Source organism: Lathyrus oleraceus, chromosome 1 (assembly GCF_024323335.1).
Source record: "Lathyrus oleraceus cultivar Zhongwan6 chromosome 1, CAAS_Psat_ZW6_1.0, whole genome shotgun sequence".
Classification (NCBI taxonomy): Eukaryota; Viridiplantae; Streptophyta; class Magnoliopsida; order Fabales; family Fabaceae; genus Lathyrus; species Lathyrus oleraceus.
Genome location: NC_066579.1, coordinates 344516183 through 344542760, shown reverse-complemented (window position 1 = coordinate 344542760; position 26578 = coordinate 344516183). Strand labels below are relative to the sequence as shown.

The 26578-nt window shown below is 34.2% G+C and overlaps 1 protein-coding gene across 2 annotated transcripts; it reads right to left on the bottom strand.

Annotated features, from left to right (window-relative positions):
* Nucleotides 1-4326: 4326 nt before the first annotated feature.
* Nucleotides 4327-25876, bottom strand: LOC127135621 (protein CTR9 homolog). Of its 2 annotated transcripts, XM_051062286.1 has the most exons (25): nt 25719-25876; nt 25437-25615; nt 24480-24546; nt 24128-24322; nt 23264-23364; nt 22039-22092; nt 21405-21521; nt 21253-21316; nt 20923-21137; nt 20259-20343; nt 18776-18876; nt 17303-17395; nt 15193-15261; nt 14966-15058; nt 14608-14871; nt 14214-14294; nt 13587-13745; nt 13320-13415; nt 12188-12289; nt 11987-12094; nt 11659-11883; nt 5876-6142; nt 5706-5777; nt 5086-5388; nt 4327-4787 (listed from the first exon to the last, which is right to left on the bottom strand). In XM_051062286.1, the coding sequence occupies exons 2-25, from the start codon at nt 25575-25577 to the stop codon at nt 4605-4607; spliced, it is 3255 nt and encodes a 1084-aa protein (XP_050918243.1). In that variant the 5' UTR covers nt 25578-25615; nt 25719-25876; the 3' UTR covers nt 4327-4604. The 2 variants fall into 2 exon arrangements, with proteins under 2 accessions (XP_050918243.1, XP_050918249.1); XM_051062292.1 differs by lacking the exon at nt 25719-25876 and having other exon boundaries at nt 25437-25712.
* Nucleotides 25877-26578: the final 702 nt, after the last annotated feature.

Sequence of the window (26578 nt, the reverse complement as noted above, 5' to 3'; positions counted from 1 at the left end):
TTTTTTAATGTTTTCCTGTTTTTAATATGTGCTATAGGGACAAAATATTAAGACCAACGATTATTTTCATATAGATAAAGTGTTTCAATGTATTTCAAAGTCCTAAAATTAGGATTAACTTGTTTAAATAGAAATGAATTTAAATCTAATGGGTTGTTTAATGAATCTCTTATGTTTTTGAAAGTAAAATAACAAAATATTATTATTTATAACACTCCTTTCTTAAACCGATGTCGATCATCCTAAGTTTATAAGTAAATTGGTTGAATAGTTTTATTAGGAAATTCTTAACACACCTTACAGCTAATGTCAAAAATGTATGTAGGGGATAGTTATCGATCTACAATATAATTTAAAATGCCAATTAATCTCAATTTATTTTGTCATGTTGTACTAAATAGGGCTATGTGCAATACAAAAACAATTACATAGGGCATTCACATTGTATTAACAAAACTTTAAACACTTGTTTTATCCATAATAGTCCACAAATTCTTAATGTCGTAGCTTTCAATTATATTTCACCACTTGATCAAACAACTACATTTTACATAAAGTTTCGACACAAAAAGATACAATAGTTTGAAATGATATTCTATCAAACACTAAACCTATATAACCAACGTCAGCCACCATTGTTATACTTCCATCTTTTTTAAATTGGAGTTTTCTTTTTGCAGTGGTTTTGGGATATTATAGAAAACCTCACCCTCAGATCATGTATTAATTAGCTCATAACATTAATTGCATATGTCAAATTTAGTCCAGAGTATCTCGAGTCAATTAAATTTTCCGTTGACCTTTAAACTTGACATTATCAGTTTTGGGATTTCCTCCTCAAAGTCCATTTTACAATTTTTTTGAATGGGAACACGTTAGGTATGTATTCAACATATCCTGGTTTTTTAAGAAGTACTTAAAGGATGATATTATTGGTCTTCAATAGTCCAGAACGCTAAAAAATATGTGATGAAGTGCGAAAGGTGCCATAAGCACAAAGACATTAGCCGATGTTCAATCTTGTTGATTTGAGCATAGATGATAATTCTCTTTCATTTGGAGACATGTGATTATTTTTTCTAACTAAGCGCAAATGATCATTTAAGTCAATATTGTTAATTTTAGTGTAGATAATTATTTCTTGTCTTCTAGTATAGATGAATATTACGTCTCTTCTAGAGGAAGATGATCAGTCTCCGTCTATAATGTGTTTTAAGTCAATCTTTTATTTTAAGTACTATATCATCTTTTATAAATACTATAATGTGTTTTTAAATACAACACATTTTTAAATTATATAAAATAATACTCGAATATTTAACATAAAAGAAACTAATAGAATACCAAGAAAAAATGTTGATTATATTAATGTATAAGATTTAAAAGAGAAAGATCGAATAGAATAAAGATAAAATTTAGTGAGATGAGAAAAATAATGTGTTATTTTGGAGTAAGACAATATAACTATTAATATATATTTTTTAAATTTTATAGTTATGTAGGCTTAATGGGCTACTCACGGTCCATACGAGTTAACCCTAATGGATAGCATGTTTTTTAGGAATGTGATAAAAAATATGGCCTCTAATTTTAAGGTCCAAGCTCTATGATTTTTTGGATCGGACGGACCTGACTATATGGGCTAGCCCATTTTGACCGCTCTAGTTGTATGGATCAGACAACTTTTATTATTTGAAGATTTCTTAATGCACTCTTTATGTTTCTTAGCCACCATACAAAATTATTTAAATGCTCCAAGATTCCGGAGATGCATCTCAGGACCCACCAAATTCTGAATGAACGTTGAAATATTTCAGAGATGCATCTCCGTAACAATTTAAAACATACTATACATCACACTCAGAAAATATTATACATGTGAATTCGACCGGAGATGCATCTCCGTGAATATTTCAGAGATAATCTTCGTAATGTATCATAATAGAATTTTTCATGTTATGTTATGTTTACGTGTATTTAAATGCAGATTTAAACCATATCATACAATCGAAAATCAAAAATAGACGTGTATATATATATATATATATATATATATATATATATATATATATATATATATATATATATATATATATATATATATATATATATATATATATATATATATATATATATATAAAGACCAATAAGTGTCAAAAATGTCATACAACCGAAACCAATAAAGTAGCATGATGTCAAAATAAAATACATGTCATTGTATGACTGCTATATACTAATATAATATTATGTATGTCTGATTATATCTCCTCTACATCCTCTACCTTCTCGGCCATCAGTCCCCCCGGTTCTTTGGCGTTGTCTCTGATACATCAATGTCCCCCGTGCCTTCGTCATGATGGGTTCTAGGATCTGACTCACATCAGACCTATCATGGAAGATACCTCTGTTAATGCATGTCTGCGCAATCTCCATAATGCAATGACATCTAGGCAAGACATCCTCGGTATGATCTAACTGTGTTTGCTCCTCCTCAAGTATCTCCTGATGAGAAAACTCTAGAGATGCATCACTGAAATCTGGGAAACTAAAACGCTGAAAAATTTTGGACATGCATCTCCGGAATTTCTACAACTCAGAAGTTACGTCAATGGCGTCAATGTACCTCATGCAATCCCAAAAAATATGTTTTGATCATTCTTTCACCCAACAAAACGTATAATACACTATATCTAAACTATCTTAAATGTTATTTCTACTCATTTGTAACCTTAATCATCGATTTTTACTCATTTACACAAAAACTCAAAAATTTATCAAAACTCAAAAAACTTACAAGGATTGATGTTTCTGATGTTAGAGATGCTAATTGAAGTTCCCTTGAGACTTGTTGATTGAGTTTTGACTTGGTGTAGAGAAAAAAGTTGAGCGAGTTAGAAGTAGAGTTTGAGTAAAATGAAAAATGAGGAATGAGAATGGTCTGCCGTGATTTAACCTTTAAAATATTTTAACGTTAACTAAGCTTTTGATGTGTCAGAAGATTCATCTTCGAAATCTATGGGTATTTATGTATTTACGCATGATGGCAAAGAAACTTATAAGTTGCATTAAGAAGTCCTTTATTATTTCTTCTCCTAGGATTTAAGTTTAATAAAAGGCTTCAAATTGTCATAATCTTGGTCGAATTCTCTTTGATCAAATTCTCATGTTATCAATATCTATTATATAGGAAATTTCTTAATGCACTCTATATATTACTTAAGCATCATGTGAAAATTCAAAAATGTTCTTCAGATTTCAGAGATGCATCTTCGAACGCACCTCATACACCACAACTCATTCGTTTTTGAGTCACAATCCATTTTAATAACTTAAATTATTCTGAAAATGCATTTTTGAAAAGTCTCCAGAAATGTCTTTCAAGAACTCACATAAACTTGTATTTTTTTAGTTAACGCTGGTGCTATAATAGTCTCTGCAATTATGGCATTGTATCTCTTATAATATTATGTCTAGAATATATTATTTGTCACTGTAATTATAATGCAATAAAAAAATCAGAAACATTTAATGAATCATTTAACATAATTATTTATGTTAAGAAAAACTATTTGTTGATATAAAAAATATTTAATAGATAATTAACTTAATTAAATAATATAATGCAATATGCAGAGTCATCTCAATTTTATGGGAGGCCATGTGGAGAATAGTCGTAGTTTAATCATGAGGTTCTAAATGAACATGTTTAATCAATATATAAACATTTATGAGGCTCTATCTATTTAATCACAAATTATAAGTGACTGAATGTGTTGAATAAGCTCATTTTAATCTAAGTGGAACTGTCTTTGGTTCCATTGCAAGTTTTGATCAGGCTGATAATCTTCGCAAGGCTGGAAAAATTAATATTCAGTATAGAAGGTACTATTCTAAAAATTATAATATTAAATTTATATTTACTTTTTCAATTGATCAATTTATATTAGTTTTAATATCTTCATTTTTCAACTTGTAAGGTTGCATGCTCTTTTGGAAATTCAATAGTCGAAAATTCCCTTCAACTTATCTTCGGACGCAATTCATACAATCAATTCATTTATTTTTGAACCACACCTCATTTTAATAACTTAAATTATTTCGAATACATTTCCGAAATATCTCCCGGCATAAACTTGTATTTTTTAGTTAACACTGATGCTAGAGTTGTCTGTGCAATTATCACACTTGATAAAATGATTTGATTGATTTATTTCAACTTGTACAATACCACCAATTCCATTTTCAAAAGAATTAAATCAATTCGAGAGAAATCAAGTTTGGGAACCTTATCCTAGGTCAAGTGATAAGCACATGATAGGTACCAAATGGGTGTTTAAAAACAAACTTGATGAGAATGATATAATTGTTCGAAACAAAGCAAGATTGGTGGCTCAAGGTTACTTTATATTACATTTGGACATAAAGATAAAGCCCCCTCCCAGATCTATATGAAAAAATAACTAGCCGTACCAAATGAAGCCTTTTCTAGTATATATACATTATATTGTCAACAAAGAAGAATCACCAAAAATGTGTGAAAATGTTATCTAGAAGAAATCATTTGACATAAAGAGATGTCTTACACTGGGATAAAAAGTTCAAAATTATTTCTCCTCATCACTGGCTTCGTCTTCATATGTCTTCTCCTCCTCCCTAATTTCTCCATCACTCTCCTGCATATCAACAGAATTTTCTCTTACCGGACTTGATTGCCTAATTATTGGTTCCTCGTCTTCCGATTCTGATAATGCCTGCCTCCGCCTGCTAATGGTTGAGGAAGGTCCAGCCTTGAACAAAAATAAGAAGAGAATTATTTCAACCAGCCGAAAACTGACCAAAAAATTGAAGTTATGATTGTTGCCCAATATATAGCTGAATTATTGGAAGAACTACTGACTCTTATTATCATGATTCATGATCTATAGAAGAAATTGGCTGAACTAACTACCAACTTAGTTGATGATGAAATTCATAGACAATGCACAACTATACATCTGTCATATGGAAAAATAATATTCCAACAAGAGGATGGTGTGTGAATAACAAGATTTTAAAAGTCATAATTCCAATTAAACAGTAAATTACCGGCTCATCATCTTCATCAGAATCCTCAAGTCCAGCTGCTGCAAGAAGGCCGTGGGGATTTTCCTCAGCATCATTCGTCAGAGCTTGGGGCTCCTCTCTAGAATTCATATCAGCATCTTCATCCTCCACTTCCTGTTCATCCATCATATCAGCCTCTGCTTCTTCTGTGTCATTCCGTGATTTTGAGTGCTTATCCTTCTTCCTCCTCTTCCCACCTTTTCTTCTCTTTTTCTCACCAGTCCCACCATCTTCATCGTCTGACCTATCCCTCCGTTTTGAATGTGTGCTGCTCTTCCATTGTTCCTAGAAATGCAAACAGAAGCTTAGAGTTTCCAAAGCGCAGTCGGATTTTTGTTTTGGATAAAATGTACGACAAAGGAGCAGAATTCACAAAGAGGACATATTTCTTTTGAAAGGAGAAATATGTCTAAGTAAAATATTGTATGCGCCATCATTATAAAGGGGCAGAATTAACACAACTCGTATTGTATGTCTTTATAAAGGCGAGGGATATCTCAAACTTAACTCATTTCCAAGTCATATCGTATTCAATGCCGGACTCTCAACATCAATATATTTACTCCCAAGTAACTTTTGAAATACCACAAATGAACTCTTACCTTAACACGGTTAAAATGTTCCTCCTGTTGTTGCACTTGTTTTAACTCGTCCTCATGCTTTCTTCTTTCCATCTATTTCAAATTAAAATACAAGAAAGCAATTTATAAGCAGAGCTTTAGATCTCAACTAACGTGATGTAGCAGTTACTGAGAAATTTAGAAAAATATACCTGAATTTTCCTTTGCTCTTCAGCCTTGCGCCTGGCTTCCTCAGCCAAAGCAACCTGACGAGCAACTTCTTGTCTCTGGCGTGTTTGTTGTTCCTCACGCTCAGCTGCTTCAAGATGAACTTTTGCAGCCGAAAGTAAGTGGCTGCAGTATCCAACATGAGTGTCAATCTTCTTCTCATCAAATCCATGGATATGCAGGTTGGAAGCAGCAGACAACTGACTAAATATACGAACAGCATTTTGCAGCCCTGCAACAGTTGCTCTCACCTACCATTAATAAATCAATATCAGTTAGAAAGCAGTGATCAAACTAGGTCCTGCATTAGATTAGTCTACTATATTTATAAAAAAAAATAAAGGGTAAATAGGGAAACACTCGACAATAAACAAATGTATGACAGAACTATCCCCTATGTTGATATTTGTAAATACATAGTGTTAGAATATTTGTATATAGAATAGTCCCACATCGATTATATCATGTAATTAGTTGTAATCTCTCTATATATAATAAAGTTTCCGTAGTGCTTTTAAAACATACGGTTTAACCTAAATGTCTCTTAGTCTCTCCTAATTCAATATGGTATCTAGAGCCTATTAAGAGACAATTTTTTGCCGTGCTTTACCTGGTTGACCCACTGTCTTTCGGTGATAATTTTTTTTTCTTCCCTCTCTACCTCTAGTTTCTTACCGAGTATAACTTCCGCAAATGGTTCTCAAACCCGATCCCAAGGGATTGGTACTGTTCAAATTTTACCATCTCTCTCTGTGACTTCTGTCCTATATGTACCAAATTGTCCATTTAATTTCCTGTCAGTCAGTCGTTTAACTCGTTCTCTAAATTGTTCTATCACCTTTACTAATAGTAATGTTACTCTGCATGATCGGAGTTCAGGACAGACGATTGGCGTCGGATGTGAGTCTCAAGGCCTCTACTACTTCTCTATGTCATCTACCACATGCTCCACCACAGATTCTCCACTCATTATACATGCACAGTTAGGTCATCCAGGTCTTCCCAAGCTACAAAAGTTGGTGCCTAGTCTATCTAAATTGTCCACTTTACATTGTGAGTCTTGTCAGTTAGGGAAACATACTCGTAGTCACTTTCCTGATCGAGTCAATAAACGGGCTGCGTCCCCTTTTGCTTTAGTTCACTCCGATGTTTGGGGTCCCTCGCGTACCGTGTCGACTTTTGAGTCTAGATATTTTGTAACTTTTATTGATGATTTTTCACGTTGCACATGGCTATTTTTAATGAAGAACAGATCTGAATTGTTTTCTATTTTTGAACAATTTTATCGAGAAATAAGAACCCAATTTGGTTTGTCTATTCGTACCTTAAGAAGTGACAATGCACGTGAATATTTATCCCAACAGTTTCAAACTTTTATGTCATCCAATGGTATTCTGCACCAAACATCTTGCCCTCATACACCCCAACAAAACGGGGTAGCCGAACGCAAAAATCGGCATCTTGTAGAAACCACTCGGACCCTACTAATCCATGGTAATGTTCCTCTCCGTTTTTGGGGGGATGCGGTGCTCACAGCATGTTACCTCATAAATCGCATGCCCTCATCTGTCCTTAATAATAAAATCCCTCATTCAATCCTATTTCCAAATTCTCCTCTCCACCCAATTCCTCCTCGAGTATTCGGGTCAACGTGTTTTGTACACAATCTCTCCCCTGGTCTTGATAAACTAGCAGCTCGATCACTAAAGTGTGTCTTTCTTGGTTATCATCGTTCCCAAAAGGGTTATCGTTGTTATTCTCATACTCTACAACGATACTTCATATCGGCCGATGTTACCTTCTTCGAGTCTGTTCCATATTTCGGGTCCAACCCAGTATCTCCGGAACCTCTTCAAGAAAGTACTTCCACACCTTTTCCGACAGTTATTAATGTCCGGCCTACCATTATCCCCCACCAGTCTATGGCTCCTGACCCCCCTACTTCTCGACCACTTCAAACATATCAGCGTCGTCGTCCAACGTCTGTCGTCCCCGTCCCTGAGGTCATACCTGTCCCTGAGGTCATTGCAGACTCTCCTCCGACGCCTCCGCCATCACCGGATCCGATCTTACAACCTGAGTTTGATCTTCCGATTGCCCTTCGAAAAGGTATACGTCAAACACGAAATTCGTCTCCACATTATATTGATTTATGTTATCATCGTCTTTCCCCTTTGCAGTATACTTGTTTGTCTTCTTTGTCTTCTGTTTCTATTCCTAAAACTCCAGGTGAAGCACTATCTCACCCTGAGTGGAGACAAGCAATGATTGATGAAATGTGTGCTCTTCAAAGCAGTGGTACCTGGGAACTGGTTCCTCTACCCCCTGGGAAATCTTTAGTAGGTTGTCGTTGGCTTTATACAGTGAAGGTTGGTCCAGATGGTAAGATTGATCGATTTAAAGCTCGCTTGGTAGCCAAAGGATACACTCAGATTTTTGGATTGAATTATAGTGATACCTTCTCGCCTGTAGCCAAGATGGCATCTGTTAGACTTCTTCTAGCCATTGCAGCCATTCGGCATTGGCCTCTTCATCAACTTGACATCAAAAATGCTTTTTTACATGGTGATCTTGAAGAGGAAGTATATATGGAGCAACCACCTGGATTTGTTGCTCAGGGGGAGTCATTGAATATAGTGTGTAGGTTACACAGGTCTCTTTATGGTCTTAAGCAATCTCCGAGAGCTTGGTTCGGCAGATTCAGCGCTGTAGTACAACAGTTTGGTATGGTCTGTAGTGAAGCTGACCATTCTGTTTTTTATCGTCACTCAGCCCAAGGGTGTATTTATCTTATTGTGTACGTAGATGATATTGTCATAACTGGTAGTGATCAGCAGGGTATACTCCAGTTAAAACAACATCTCTCGAATCAATTTCAGACAAAAGACCTTGGTAAACTCCGCTATTTCTTGGGTATTGAGGTAGCCCAATCTAAAGATGGTTTGGTGATTTCTCAGCGGAAATATGCTATGGATATTTTGGAAGAAACAGGTTTGTTGAATGCCAAACCAGCTGATACTCCTATGGATCCAAGTGTCAAACTACTACCCAATCAGGGGGAGCCTCTATCTGACTCAGGAAGGTATAGGAGATTGGTTGGAAAGTTGAATTATCTCACAGTCACACGTCCAGACATTTCTTTTGCGGTTAGTGTGGTAAGTCAGTTCTTAAATTCCCCTTGTCAGGAACACATGGATGTTGTTATCCGGATTCTGAGATACATCAAATGTGCTCCAGGAAAAGGTTTAGTGTATGAAGATAAAGGACATACTCAGATAATTGGATACTCTGATGCTGATTGGGCAGGGTCACCCATTGATAGACGATCCACCTCTGGGTATTGTGTACTTGTTGGAGGAAACCTTATATCCTGGAAAAGTAAGAAACAAAACGTAGTTGCAAGATCAAGCGCCGAGGCAGAGTATATGGCCATGGCAATGGCAACATGTGAACTTATTTGGTTAAAGCAGTTGCTCAAGGAACTTCAAATTGAAGAAGCAAGACCAATGACACTTATTTGTGATAATCAAGCTGCATTGCACATTGCTTCAAATCCAATCTTCCATGAGAGGACCAAACATATTGAGATAGACTGTCACTTTGTTAGAGAGAAGATCGAGTCAGGTGACATCGTCACAAGCTTTGTCAATTCTAATGATCAATTGGCAGACGTGTTTACAAAATCTCTGAGAAGTCCCCGAACTAATTATATATGTAACAAGCTTGGTGCATTTGACTTATATGCTCAAGCTTGAGGGGGAGTGTTGATATTTGTAAATACATAGTGTTAGAATATTTGTATATAGAATAGTCTCACATCGACTATATCATGTAAATAGTTGTAATCTCTCTATATATAATAAAGTCTCCGTAGTGCTTTTAAAACATACGGTTTAACCTAAATGTCTCTTAGTCTCTCCTAATTCAATGCCCTACAAAACAAGCCCTAGTAACTTCACAGCTTAATCAATGTTGTTGTAAAAAGAGCATATTTTGTGATTTTATGTAATAATTGTACTCGGCCCCTTAATCAAGCCCGTTAAGTTTTGAATAGTCTGTAAAAACAAATTAGTGTGTGTACTCTATCCAAAGATTTGAAATATATCAGAATATCTTCCACAAATCTCAATGAGAAAACATGGCGGAATGGATAGATTCAAGACAAATCTCTACAATCACCTAGCTTTGTTGCTCAAGGGGAGACTAGTCTTTCACATAGGTTATAACAATCCTTACATGGTTTGGAACAATCATAACTTGGTTTGGCAAGTTTAGCAAAATCAGCCAACAATTCAGCATATTTGTTGGGACTTGTGAGGCAAACTATTTTGTTTTCTTTAGATGGACACCACTGAATCAACTTATTTATTTTGTGTATATATTAATTGTCATTTTAGGTAACAACCAAGAAGGCTAGAAGGCATTAAAGACATGAAGAAGTATTTGTTCAAAACACTTTGAAACCAATTAGTGATGTCCATTGCGCTATGTCCTTGGGATTGAGGTGACCTAATCAAAGATGAGTGATGTTACTTCTGAAAAGAATTATATGCTTGATTGTTGTTTTTGAATATCCTGTAAGAGAGATAGGAATGCTTAAATATAAATTTGTCGATACTCCTATCAACCTAAATGTGAAACTTCTGACTAATCAAGAGGGTCTTATTCTGTATGGTTCCTTTTAAGGTAGACTGTTCTGTCTTCTTTAGATGCTCACCATTGTGTATAAAGAGGATATGTCATTGCGACTTGAAGCAACATTTGTTCCAAATGTTTCCAAACCAATGACTTACGTCGATTTTGTTATTTCCTTGGGAGTTGGGTCTAAGGTGCTTTAATCAAAGATAAACATTTCTAATTCTCAAAAGTAATATTCCCTTCATATACGGTAAGACAAAGGGATCTTTAACTATAAATTTGTTGATACTCCTACTAAGTTACTAACCCAAATTTGAAACCTCTACCTATACAAGGGGAGCCTTATCCTAACCCATGAAAATACAAAAGATTAGTGGGAAAGTTAAACTTTCCTTACCTATCAGTATAGCTAGTTTATTGAGTCTCCCTTTGATAGTCATCAGAATAAAGGGCATGTAAGATTAAAATATATCAGGAGTATTTTATAAAATCTTGTTATTTAAATTTTAGAAGATCTAAGATTAACTCTTAGAATTGATTTTCATATTTTTTATGATTTGTTTATTGAATTAAATAAGGAGTAGAATTCTACTTCTATCTCAAATAACACTACTGAAATTACAGGAAACTTCAACATAAATTCACCTCCATCCCTAAATATATGACCCTCTAGAGTTTTTCCTTTTTTCCTTTTTATAGACCCCTTTCAAACTTCCAATTGCATTAATTATTTCTTTACCGCATGCTCTTAATTATTTTATATCTGCTTCTGCAATTTGTAATAAATATTCTACAGAAAACATCAACTTATTCTCTCTCCTAAAGGATAAATTTGTAAAGGCAATATCAATTGTCAACAAACCTAATACAACAACCAACTTTCTTACTTCCTTACTTCCTGTGATTTACTTAACGGGGTCCTATATTTAGGGAATGAGGTGGTACTACATTAGGATAAAGTTTTCCACAATCAAACAAGGCATATATTGTCGTTACATATTTGTATTTTTAAAAACAACCCTAGGGTCGAACTAGACATCTTTCTTCACATAAAATAATTTCATCTATCTATAAGCATTTTAATCAAAAATTAATGAACGTACTAAAAAATATTGGATAAGAAAACAACCTCATCTGCAGTCCTCTTGGCCTTTTGAAGGGTTGATGCTGAAAACTTTTGCATTGCAACCCCTGCATCAAACCTTAATGTGTAGTTTGAGGGTGCCAAATGGATGGCTCTCTGTAGAGTTTTAATACAGTCTTGCCACTGCTCAGCTTCATAATAGGTACGAGCCAAGTATAGAAGTATTTGTGAATCTGTGTTATGATAAAACTTCCGCAAGCAATTCTGATACTGCATATTAAGCAAGGTCAACAGCACACAATTGCTGTCATAAAGACTTAAGTAGGAGCTTAAAGGGATTAGAGGATACAAAATAAAAGTAAGACATGCTCACCATTTTGACAGCCAAAGCAAAATTCCCCTGAGCAAAATAAACATGAGCCAGATTTATCCAAACGTCAGGCATCTGGACAAAAACACTGCCGCTGGCAGCTTCTTGAACCTATCATATCATAGAGTAATAAATTGAATTAATTCCAACAAATAAAAGTTTGTGCCTTATATACTCTAAAAATAAAGCTGACATCACAGAAACCTGAGTAAAGATATCTTTTGAAACATCAAAATGGCCTTTTTCCGCAAAAACAACAGCAGCACCATTGGCAGCATATAAATTAGAAGAATGCTGAATCATAACCTACAAATATTTGAAAATAAACAGATCATGTCAAATAATATAATTCTATTGTTAGAACAGGGTCTAAATGATGTAGAAAATATTGCAACATAAAATATACAAAACTTGGGGGAAAAGTAAATAAAGCAAGCGTATTAAATCAAGGTAGAATATACAAATAATCTCAGTACATACCATGTGTTGATAAATACTATCTTCCTCAAATAGAGAAAAGAAACAGTGAAGTGACAAATTCATTTATTTTGGTCCAGGAATATCTCACAGAAAAGCTTAAGCTGACAAGCGAAGAACTAGGAATGGTATATTCCGCTAACAAGTAACAACCCCCTTATGTTTCAACCTTTTGGCTTAAACAGAGATAATATACAAGCTTGTTTTACCTTTGTGCTGAAATTTAGCTTAATTGTGAATAATGGAGAAAACAAGGACCAAATTCTTGACTACTTGTTCATAAAATGCATACTATCGCAGCAGGTGGCCGCTATTTCTGTAGCAGAGCAACTTTTTTGTAGTGTCTGTACTGCCTGCTAAAGCGACCAAAATCACAGCTGTTTGAGACCATGACTGACTGCCTTTTAGAAAAAAAAATCAGGTTACATTAGCCGGTCTTTAACTTGAATTTTGATGTTTGGTTACTTTAAGCCTTAGATGCTTAAACCTGTTTGTTTTCTTGACTTTTTTGGTATTTACTTCTATGTTTTGGTTAAGACTTGTGACTTTTTATTGTCAATCATGAATACTTAGTATTATTTAATTTTCAGCATTTATATAGTGTTAATGATTTAATATTTATAAAAATTTAGAATAGTGGTTGTACTCTCCAAGGAGCATAAGCTGCTTGGTAGAAACTATACAATGCTGCATATCAAATAGATTCTATTTGTATGCATATCAAGTTGATGATATGCCAAGATCGATGAATTTCTTAAACCAAATCCATAAGTCTAGGGATCAAAAGCTTTAGAAGGGACCACATACATGGAAAAGTGGCTCCCATTCTTATATAAGTAAGAAAGATGAGAAGGCTCACTCTTGTATAAAGCTCCTTGGCCTTTTCCAAATGAGTAGCTTCTAGCTTTGGATTTCTCTTTTCATTGCGAACTGCAGCAAAGTAGTTCCAGTTTCCCTATATTCATTCCACAACCAGTGTGACAAAAGAATTATAACAATAACAAAATAATGAAGATAGCTGTATGTATTTTCCATTGATATTCTACAAAATGCTGTAGCAACAGGATTAAAAGGATTTAGCATACATAAACTATTAAGTGAAATGTGCACTGAAGAGTAGACTTACTAGTGAAAGTGTAGCATATGAATCCTTCCCATCAGTGGCATCACTAGCTGCCCGGAGAGTTTCTTTTGCCTTCACCCAATCGTCATTTTTCAATTCCAGCTCACCCAGCATAGATAATGCATTTGGACACTTGTCATTCACCTTCAGGGCATCATTAACCTATGAAAGAGAACATTAAATAGTTTGGTTATAAAACTTATAAAGAGAGGACTACTAGCAACACGCTCTCTAACAAACACTTCCCACATACTTTGTTCTATTAGTTAAACTATCTGGGTCCCGCTAAATTATGTGGGCCCCTATATATTTGATGAGACTCACATGAATTTCAACCAATAAGGAGTGTACTGTTAGCATTACTATTATAAACAAAACTTCAATATCTTGGATTGCTCAAAAGACACCCTCTTGGCAGTTGGCACTTTATTTTACAGCGCTGAAATATTTACATATCAAATACATAAATCCCTAAATTCTAGGGATTGATATAGTAATATTTTCTCATTCTAGTTGTATTCAATTCCTATTTACATGGGATATCAGATCAGTAATATTTGCAAACCATATCAACATTAACAATATCTACAATAACAAAGGAAAACAAGGAGCTCAGAGAATAATAGTAACCAGTTCAATGCTCAATAAAATGTTGTTCCGAGCCTTTGCAATAGCAGCTAGCCTCAGATTCGCATCAATGTAGTCCGGGTACTGGAGATACAAAAAAAAAAGCCAGTCATAAATCACATCCTAGTAGTACTACTAATAATAACATTTCAACATTTAACGGCCCATACCATGTTAAATTAAACGATAATAGATTGCTTCATTATACATTCATGATTTTAATAACATTTCAAACATCATAGTAGTACTACTAATAATAACATCAGCAATTAAAACATATAAAACTATTGGTTTGGTGAATATGAATCCAAGTATTTCCATAAAAAAGAAAAAATGTGAATCCAAGTACCGAGAGTTAACCTCTCAAGCACCTCACAAATCAATTCTCAAGTTATACCTTGAACAAGATTAGGCGATATAACATGCTTGCAGTTCCAGACTCATTTAACTGCTCAAGTAATCTGGCCAGATTAAACAGTACTGTGACTTTATCCCATGGTACTTCAACAAGGTGACCGTTACTTTCAAGGTCGTGAAATAATTGCATGTCCTTGAACTGAAGAGTAGAAGTAGCAGCATCAATGGAAGACTTATTTGCCTCGCTAAAGAAAGAAAGCCAAATTCCATCACTAAGAGCTTCCTTAAAAGTTTGTTTAGCAAGCTGAAAAGTAAAATAAATCAGAGCTTTCAGAGCTTAACTGTGTGGTAATGGGTCATAACATGAGAAATGATGCATGTGAAATAGCAGTACAAACCTCAAATTCTCCCCTTTCAAACTGAATGACACCAATATTATTGAGTAATTCAATTGGTACTTCCTGGCTTCCCTTCTTAAAAAGAGTGCGGGCCTGTACCAGGTTTGCAAAATCTCAATTACAACAAATTCTGAAAATTCAACAATGAAGTGTTTTTTAAAATTTCATAAGGATAACATTTGCTAACCACAAAAGAACAGCAGATGTTAAGTTCTTAGCCCCCTTACAGTTTTGAATGCATCTAGTGCAGCTCCTGTGTCGGACAAAATTAACAACTCTCCTAGTTCAAGAAATGCCTGTAATACAGAGAGAAAGTTCTAAGATTCTATAAAAAAAAAGAACTAGATGAAGAAATTGATTGCATCATAAACTTCAATTTTAGAGACATGAAAAGATTTGGATTAATTATTATTAATAAGATGTAAAACAGAACCATGTCAAAAAAAAGAGGAGTTCACAAAAACATTGATGTAAAAAACACTTCACCAAACACCAAGAGACACAAAATCTGCAATACTTCCAATTCACAAGATTTTGCTAATAGTCACGTATATAAGATAAATAATAATAATAATAATAATAATAATAATAATAATAATAATAATGATAATAATAATAATAATAATAATAATAATAATAATAATAATAATTGACCTTTATACTGTGAGTAAATACATGCACAGCAGAGAATATAGCAACAAGATATTTATGTTGCTTTAACATGCAGTAACTTAACATCAGCTTTTCTAATTTTTATTGGAACCGCTCATTGGACCTTTATAATAATTTGAATTTTGACTTAATTGTACTTTTAGTCCCTCTACTGAAATTGATGTGAGAGTTTGGTCCTTCAATAATTTTTTGAGTGGATTTAGTCTCAACTTTTCAATAGTTACTATTGAGTCCCTAAATCACTTTTCATTTTTTAAAAACCCTCAAACTCACATAATCAATTCAAAATCATAGCAAACTGAATCAATTAAATTGTTTTAAAAACAATTTCTACTTAAAAACCCACCAACTAAACAATCCAATTTTATTAAATAAAAAAACCCAGATTATCTCACTCAAACCCTAATCACACATCTTATGAAACCCACTAATTATTATCAAAGTATCACTAAATTTAAAATGTATGTGCTTTAAAAATTATTTTACTTCTCAAACTCATCACAAAATCTTTGGGAAAAAAGACAACTTAAGGGCTTTACGTAGAAAACAATTGACAGTACAACCATATTGCATGTTTTTTAAGTAGAGAGTTGATCAAAATTAAATGAAAAGTAGAGGCGCAAAGGAAACTCCCAAAAGAGTATTTAAGCCTAATTTTATGTCCCTTAATTAGATGTGTTAAGAGTCCCATATCGGACAATATATGGTCTGAACATGTGTTTATAAGTGGGGGTAGTCCTCACTCTACCAACCGGTTTTGTAGGGTTGAGTTAGGCCCAAACCACACATTCTTAACAAGATGTCTCTTATTAGGTGTTCTTGAGATTAACTATCCCAAACAATGAATATTTATTCTCAAATATCAATTTCTGTATTTTCAAAGAAAAAATATTAAATATCAATTTTCATTTACAAAGGCATAAATGACAACTTGTAAACTAAAAATGTTTTATACACAAGGCAGATAGTCCAGAAGATCAAACAAGCCTAGCAACAAAGACATGGTACATGATAGAACAGAGACTAAGAAACCCAGAAAATAAATTCTAGAATAGAAATGAAAGCTGGAACAGGATTAAAAAAAATAAGAAAAAAAAAAAACAGATTCCATAAAATTGTTAAACAAGGAAGCAATGCTTCTTACAGAACCACTGAATTGTCTATGGAGTAAAACTTAAGATAACTAGGCTGCTTTTTACTTGGAAAAGCAATCCTCACCATGGTAAAGCCTTATCTACCACCACTACCCAATATTCTCACGTTCCCTTAACCACCACCACCCCCGTCCTCTCCACTATATGGAAATGACTCCATCTCTCCCTCTCAAATCTTCAATTGCCACCTATCATTTTTGTTGCGCCCCCCTCTAAGTATTTTCTCTCCTTCCAATTTTTGTAGTTGATGTTAATTTCTTTTTTTTCTTCTTGGATCGACTTGCTGACCCACTCTTCCTGGCCTGTTGAGCTCCTCGGGGTAGGGTTGAAATAGCAGCCTTGTGACCCATCCCCTTGCTCACTTGCTCACTTGCTCCCTTCCCCCCCTTTTATTCCTTCTATGATAGACTTGTTATAATGGGTCTATAAGTAAAACACTTGGGACACTAGCAGAATTTAAAAAATATATCTTCGCAGAAAGTCGTTCAAAAAATTATATCAGAAGCTTTACCTGGGCATCACGGGGATCAATTTTTGTAGCTTTCCTAATAAATTCAAGGCCCTTGTCAGTCTGTCCAAGCTGAACATATATGTACGCAAGTGCCTGTAAGAAAAGACAAAAAAAAAAACACAGATAAGGGAGAAGGGAGAAATAACACAGTGCCATATAAAAAATAAAGATAATCGAGTCACTCTGACAACCTTTTGCTACATACATAAACAAGATTGAGTCTACTAATTAATATTTTTAACTAACATATGGAAATTTAAACTTCTATGTAAATTGTTTCTTATATTTGAGTTGGACCTAACTCAACTTCACAAACCCAGCTTAGAATTCCACCCTCATGGGTGTTCAAACTTTTATGTACATTATTTCTTGAATTTGAGTTGTGGGTCTAACACATGTTTAGAAAACCAGCTTGTAAGTTTAGGACTGCCCAAGCTTTATAAAGTCTACTAATTAATATTTTTAACTAACATATGGATATTTAAACTTCTATGTACATTGTTTCTTAGATTTGAGTTGGACCTAATTCAACTTTACAAAAAAACAGCTTAGAATTCCACCCTCATGGGTGTTCAAACTTCTATGTACATTATTTCTTGAATTTGAGTTATGGGTGTAACACGTGTTTACAAAACCAGCTTGTAAGATAAGGACTGCCCAAGCTTTATAAACACTATTGAGGTCGTATCTCTAAGCAATGTGGAACTAAATCTACATATTCACACCCCACACAATGAAGGTGTTGGAGGTTGCAATGAAGACAACACAAATGCCACAATTAGGTGGCTAGGGATGAACCGCAATAAAGACGGAATTTCCAACCCAAATCCTCACACTCAGTTCCAAAAGAGCTTGAAGCGTGAAAGAAGTGTGAAGCCCAACAACAAATCTAGAATAGGCTCTGATACCATCTAAGAATTTGGATTGGATCTAACTCAACCTTACAAAACCGGCTTAGTAAGTTTGAGCTAGCCCCAACCTTGTTAGGGTGTAATTATTTTATTTTATTTTCAAATTATTTTATTTTATTATTTAGTAATTTGAAAGGGAAAAGTAAAATCTAATTATACATGTCAATTTAAGTTTTTAAGAAGATTAGCAACTTCCCAGCAAAAAAGAAAGAAAAGAAGAGTAACAAACCTTTTTGCCATATTTTTATCAAGCAAATTTTTTCCATATTAGAAAGAGAGAAACTTTTTTTCTTTTAATGTTTATGAGAACTCGAGGGTTCCTATTTTCAGAGCTTATCCAAAATCCGTTGGACAACCTGCTATCAGTTTTCACTATTGAGATATAGATAGTCATGAAATTTGCAGTGATTGCTCTGGCATTTTATGGAATCTAAACCAATTTCTCCAAACAAAAGGACATTGGATCAAATTATATTTTTCAATCATGCACCTTAAGTTACAGCACACTTAAGAAATTATATAAAAGGGTGAAAGATATTATCCTTTCAATTTTAGTACTCACTTTCAATGTCTCACAATTATCCGGGTACACCTCCAAAACCTTTTCAAAGTTTGAGAGTGCACTTCTAAAATCTCCCAACTTAATTTGTACTTGTCCCAAACCTGGAAAGAGCATTAAAAAGTTAAAACAGTGGGAAGTTATCCCTAACCTATAAAAATGTCACTGAGATGATATTAATATCATAATAATGCAAAAGTTATAGCAACTTGTAACAATCTGTTAGCCTTCTTATATCATAGCAATGGGTAGTTTGATGTCAGTTATCTGTAGCAGTTATCAGCTATGTGTGTTTCTGTTTTAGAATAAATAGAGAAAGGAAACGAGAAACTGATTATGGAATAGTTTTTGAATGGTTTTGGGAGGGAGAGACCAAGCTCTCTAATTCTTGGAGGGAGAGACCAAGCTTTCCAATTCTTGGAGGGAATTTATCCCTAACTTTGGAGGGAGACCAAGACTCTCAAATTTCTTGGATTAGTTTACGTGTGAATTATGTATTCTCTATAGTATTTGTAACTATGGGTATGTTGTAAACATATTCTACCATAAATAGAAGTCAGTTTCTACTGTAAATATTTTAGTACTAGTTGCTATTGCAATCATGATCAATGTTGTCAAACTCAAGATCCAGCCAAGGATATATGTTGTGAGTTGTAATATTAACTTGGAAGTGAAAAAAGGATAACAAAGATACAGAAAGAAATTAAAAAGAGTGGTAAATAAAGACTAGAGGAAAAAAACTTAGTTCGGACCATAGTTCCCTCAGCAAAATAATTAAAAATAACAAATGAGAGAGATAGATGAGGAATGGGCCTGCATGACCCAGTTAGAAGTAAAAAACCTAGCTGTAGACACTACACGGAGAACTTCACACATCTCAAGCGCCGCCAGTCCCCGTCTTGTTGCAGTCGCAGATACTAGAAGCAGAGGAAGATTCCTCAACACAGGCATTGCATGAAAGAGGTGTGTTGCAGTTGCAGTTGCAGTGGGAGACGGAGGAAAAATGGGTTGTAGTAATACTTACAGATGAGGTTATGGTTGGCAAAAACTCCTAAAGCAAAGAAAAAATTGTTTTTCTGAAATTTGATTACACTTCAAAACCCAGCCCGGAAAACTTCACAAAAATTACAAGGAATTGGGAAGCATTTGATCCCACAGTTTTCCTCGCAAATCAACGGTGATCTTTGGAGCTTTTGATCCCATTAGTGTCAGCACGGAAATAGGGGATACGATCATAGAATGGTGCAATTTGAGTTGCCTTGCGATCCCGACAACATTGATCATGACACATTTTCATACCATTGAAACACACTAACAGAGCTAATCAAATCGCAATAGCAATAAAGTCTGTATAACTCCTAATCAAAGAAGCCTTACAATGTTTAAAGCGTCATTAGTTCCATAACTAATAAAATCTAATCCATTTACAGGCATATCATAAAGTTCCAGAAACAGTTAAGAATTTAAAATTTGATCAGCAACTGACCATAATAAGGAAACACAAATTCATGGGGCTTGCTAATTTCCTTGACAGATGCCATGTAATAAACCCCAGCTTTATCGTAGTCCCCCTGTGGTGAAGAAAAAATTTAGTGCCACCAGCAATGCTAAGCCAAAGGTTGGATATTTCAACCTTCCTAAAAAAAGGCCATTTAAAAAGCCAAAGGTTCACAAACATTTTCATAGTACAAAATTATATTAAACATGATTTATAAACATTTTCGGAATCATCTATAAAACACTAGGAGATCAAGAGGATAGCAAAAAAAGGCCTTCCAGAAAATATGTGTCTCAAACATAAGAGCTCTGTCAGATATAGGAAGGGACTAGCAATAACTAAAACCATCAAGTTGACCAACATGTTGGAAAATATCTGGCCTCAAGGAAATTATCACTGCACACATAGAGAGTGATAATACTAACACGGATATTTCACAAGAGCGCATATGGAAGATAGACACTGTTAAACATCTCCCACACTAATAGATACATAAACTTTTTTATGAAAGCCATCTGAGAAACATGGCAGACCAGAGAACCTTCTTACCCTGTAACTTATTCTCCTTCAACCCCTAACAAGGTCAAAGAAACCAAAGATACAGCTAAATTTCAAAATGTATAAAAGAGCGGGGTAAAGAGAAGTTCCAGACCTTGCTATGGTAAGAGCGTGCTAAATTGTAATAAGAGTGAGACTTTGTTGGACCATGATTAGTAACAGATAATGCAGTTTCTGTCAGTTGCTCAACCAAAAAATGTTGACCAGTAAAGAAGAAATGATTTGCAAGATAATTTAGAGCCATTGCACAGTACGGGTATATCTCAAATGCCCTCTGCATTTTTACCATTCCTTTCCTAATTCCAACAGCTGAAAGATGTTATACAGTATAATTATTAGTCCACTAAATTAGAAGCTAATATAGCTAAATAGATCATATACATATGAAGTGCACCAGAACATGATAAAGGCAGAAAAGGCGAACCTTCGTTAGAGCGCAAGTCCATTATTGCAAGTGCAACAAGAGCCTCGACATTTTCTGGATCAAGCTAAAAAAAAAATCATGAAGCAAACACACGTCAGTACCAGCAAATATGCTGAATGGTTGAGCCACTAGACATTAAGAGATTCACTTGCCTGCAAAACTCGCTCAAATGCCTGCCGAGCCTTTTCAAATTGACCCAATTTGTAGCGACATAGACCTATGCCAAGTCTAACAGCCGCAGGGCAATTGGGATACACTTGCAGTGCCCTCTTTAGGTTGCCATGTCAAAATAAAATAAAATGAAATAAAGAACTAGGATCGAGTAGTGTTTATAGCATGTTAGAACTGTCACAGTTCAAGTAATTTGCCAGGCATGATGATAACATCAGGCTTTTGTACCCTTAATGAACATTCATATCTTTCAAAGAAAAAATTTGCATGGCTTAAGAAAATTCACAAAAAGTAAATATCTATCATTGAATTTCATATCTTTAATCTGATACATAGAGTCCCTTATTAGTCTTTCACATGACAACAATCAAAAAGATGGGTTCCAGCCCGCTTAAAATTTGGCATGCATGTCAATGGTGTCATTAGAGTTACTCATTCCAAGAATGATTTCAAAGAAATTAAATCCTATAAAAGTTGGTGAGTGATTTAATGCTGATTTAATTTAGAAGTGCTGATATATTATATAGATGTAGTAGTATATAAGATAAGCACGCGGATATATGAACTGTTAGTCGTACATCACTTTTATAGTAAAAGAGAGGCTACATTACCAACCTTATACAACTCGAGGGAATCAGAATATCTTCCACGGTTGAACTCAACACATGCCTGTAGAAACAAAGTTAAAGGTTGTATAATAAATGTAGAACACATATGCTACAAAGACACCTAAAACTGGCTTTAGGTTTTAGTGCTCACGTTCAGAAAGACCATAAGATAAGTTATTAAGAAAGATCTTGAGATTAACGATTTGGAAAGAAGCATGGTCCTGGATAGAACATTATGGCGCAAATTGATCCATGTAGTTGAACCCACTTAGTGGGATAAGGCTTGGTTGTTGTTGTTGTTGTTTATTCAGAAAAACAGATACACGATGGATGGAAACATCTAATTTTCAAAACCCGAGAAAAAACAAAAGCATTTGAATTCCTAGATAGAAGTGACCTGGTAACACACTGATAGTTGCTTCCTTAATAGTGATTAATGTGCTATAAGAAGAATTGGAGAATACATTCCAACAAACCAGTACAACTGACCCTAAAATGAGGATTGTTGGGAAAATTGCCAGAGAGAAATATTGATAGGGGAACCATAATTTAACATGAAGCTCGATTAAGATGATTTTATGGGATTTATAAGATAGAGGAGAGGAAAGGAGCCTTAGCTTATAAACCAAAATTGTCGGTGCAATGCACCCAGATTTATAAGATAGAGGAGAGGAAAGGAGCCTTAGCTTATAAACCAAAATTGTCGGTGCACTGCACCCAGTGGTTGAAGTGTGTGTGTGTGTGTGTGTTATATTTAACCAGTAAAAATATACTATAACTGCTTGATAAATAATGGGTTTTTTATTTTACATTGAGGAGATTAACAAATTTTCTTTAATTAAAAAATAAGCGGCATAGTTGTCAAAAATAAATAAATACTACAATAAATATTTCAAAATCCCTATAATTAATTCCAAAATGCTTATTTAGAGTGTTCGTAATGATATTATTTTTTCTTGTGCCACATAAAACACATCAAAGAAGTGGAGAAAAAAAAGTATATTTCTAGTTTGAAAATGGTTTCTAAGTAGATGAGTGAGGAACTCATGTACTTTCTGTGATTGATTGATTTTTGAACCCTATCCTATAGTTTTTGAACCCTATCCTATGGCTTAACCAATACAACTTGTAAGCATTTCACAACTCTAACATCTAGGACTGTGGGTTTTTAAATTGCAGATGCTAAAATCTTTCGTGAATACACAAACTTAATAACTTATCTACTACTATACCTGGCCTAAAAGGGCCGGGACATTGTCACGATCTCCATCTAACACAATCTTAAATGCAGCAGATGCCTGTTCAACCTCACCCTTTGCTAACAAAAGCTGACCTGTAAGAATTAACCAGAATTAATTTTATTAAGTATAAATAGTGCACGACACATTCTGACAGCTAAATTCGGCTAACTTACAAGACACTATCAAAATCAACAAATATAAGCTAATAACTAGCTTGCACAAAAAATAACAGACTACACCCTGAGTTTATCTCCGTCGGAGTGTTGTCAATCATGGATCACAGAAATAGCAGTTTGTTCAAATTTTGCTATGCAACAGTGCTGTAGTGCTGCTATTTGACAATGTTTTGCACTAAACAGCTAATGCAGGACAATAGTGATTTCAGATTTGTCCAAATTCAGCTACGCTATAGTGCTGCTATAACCGCTATTTGACAACAGGATGTCTACAGAAAGCCTAAAGCTATTGCTATTGACCAATCCAAGATAAACCTATAAAGAATTATGTTGCTCATTGTGCAAATCCTATTATCAATTGTATTAAAAAATTTACATATTCTAATGCATAAGCAAAACTAAACATGAGATCAACCATATGATGAGATCCAATGGAATTCTTTCAAAATACCACAGAAAAAAAGAAATTTTAAAACATGGGTTCTATAAATATTGTATCAAAAGAGAGATTCTAAGTTAAGTTAGTCTGTCTACAGGATACCTAAAGCTGTTGCTATTGCTATAACCCAATCCAAGATAACTCTAGCGGGAACAATGTTGCTAATTGTGCAAGTCCTACTCAAAATCGTATTAAAACTTACACATAATCCACAAATACATAAGAAAATGTGTAACTCACCTTTTCCAACCCAAGTAGAGGGTTCATGCATGTCTATCCTTGATGCTTTATTGTAATATTGTGTTGCCAAAATGAAATGCTCCTCCTTCTCTCTTTGTTTTGTCTCTATTTTTCCAAGGTAGCTATAGTAAGCCCCAAGGGCATTTAAGATAGCAATCCTCTCATATCTTATATCAGCATAATAATCATCAATTTCTGCATAATTAGTCCCAAAAAAGTCAACACGGTTGGATTTATCAAACTAAATAGCAAATACAAACAGCTTGATACACCAAACCCATCAGTTCCAGAGCCAGTGTTTAAACAATTAAAGTTAAAAGCATGTGCACCAAAATCTGTAAAGGAAGTATACCTGGACTGGATCCTTCCTCCAAAATCTGGCGAAACTGATCAACTTTTCCCTGCTTAAAGTACTCCCTCTGCAACACCATAGCAAGTAAATATAAATAATTTGGAAAACAGAGTTGACAGTAGTTATAATCAAAATTCAAAACCAAACAAATAAAAGGAAATCTGGCAAATGGACATTTGTGTTTAAATATGGAAAATTATATGCGGGACATTGTCTTTCTTACCCTTGGCAAGCTGTTATAGAAAGAATAAGGTCATGTTTGAATGAACATTTATAAGTTATTCTTAGAATGTGTGGTTGGGCCTAACTCAACCTTACAAAACCGGTTTGTAAGGTGAGGATTGTCCCCACTTATAAACACAACACAGACCATATTTGTATGCAATGTGGAACTAAATCCACCTCTTCAAACCCAACACAGTGAAGGAGGTGTTGGAAGCTGCAATGAAGGCAAGTCAAATGCCGCAATTTAGGCGACTAGAGGCGGGCATCAATGAAGGCGGAAATTCCAACACACCACTATAAGATGTTTTCATAAGCTACCTTGAAAAACTCATGAAAGTAAGCTGAAAATAGCTCATGAACACGTCATAAGCTATTATTATAAGGTCTTCAAAACAAACTCACATATATTTATTATAAGCTCTTCAAAACAAACTCACATATATTTATTATATGCTATATATTTATGTTGGTATATAACATCAAATAAGCTAATCCAAAAACAGAACCTAAGTCGGAAGTGAAAAATCATCACACTAGAATCAGAAGAACAAACAATAATATCAAATGTAACTGAACAAAGCAAAAAAATAAAATGATCATATAGCCACTAAAATGAAGTTGTCATAACAGCACATTTCCACAAAAAGCGCGAATCGCAATAAGCTTCAACTAGAAATTGTAACTTGAGCATTATGCCAGGTATAGAAAAAGGATTGAAAGCGAGTAACGAACCGCGATAACGAGCCAAAGATCCAGAGGTGCTTGCTCCGCCTTGAGTATATCGAGGATATCAGAGGCATCCCTGGGAAGTTGATCGAGATTAACCCTAACTTCCTCTTCAGAATTCTGAACCGGTATGTAAACGGACGTCATTGAAGAAATTCACCGATAATGCTAGAAACGCAACCTACCTGAAACAGAACAGTGTGAAACCCTAATTGTGTTAGGTTTCTGAGGTGAAGAAAGATGAAGAAACGCGTTCACACGCGAGAATAGAACATGGAAAATAATCACCGGCTTTTGCCTCAGAATGAAGTAGCTTTTTTGAATGGTAGCCACCGGTGAAGTGACACGGCTTCGATCCCAAACCAAAGCACTATTTGTTTGTTTTGGAGTATTTTATTTCTTCAAGTAAAACATGATTTTACAAATTTTTAATTAAAACTAAAAAAAATGAAACCTAGGTGAAGTCAATTTACTTAGGCTATCATTGGATTGTTGGAAGATAATCAAGCGGAATATGACAGATATGATCGGCAGAATCGAGCAGAGCTGAATAAAATATAATTTATTTTATTATTTTATTTAAAATATTTTATTATATATTCTCAAATTAGATAAATAAAAAAATAGAGAATTGGACAAAACGGGTTTCATCATGTCCTATTTCATTCCATCCATTTTTTTTTCAAATCTAAATAATTAAATTTGCTAATAGGAATCAGAGGCTAATATGATTTTTAGTTTACACTATGTAAAAAAGATTGTAAATCTAACATTGCTACATGAAAATTTTGTCTTTTTAAACCTTGTGAAAAATGACTGACCATTTTTTATTAAAACTAATATGATGACATGGATTTTATTTATTTATTCTTTTAATTTCACATGACTTTTTTTGTTTTTTTAACTTTGAAACAATAAAAGATGAAAATATCAAAAAGTTGCATTCAATGGGAGTTGAACCAAGAACCCCTATGTAACACCATGTTATATTTAAATTATTTATTTAATTTAATTTATGCTTTATTTATTTAATTAAATAAAGTTTGTATGGATTGAATTAATAATTTAGTGTTTTTGCATGTTTATGATATGTTGAGGTTGGTAGAATACTGTTAGTTATTTAATTAAATAATATTAAATTAAATAAA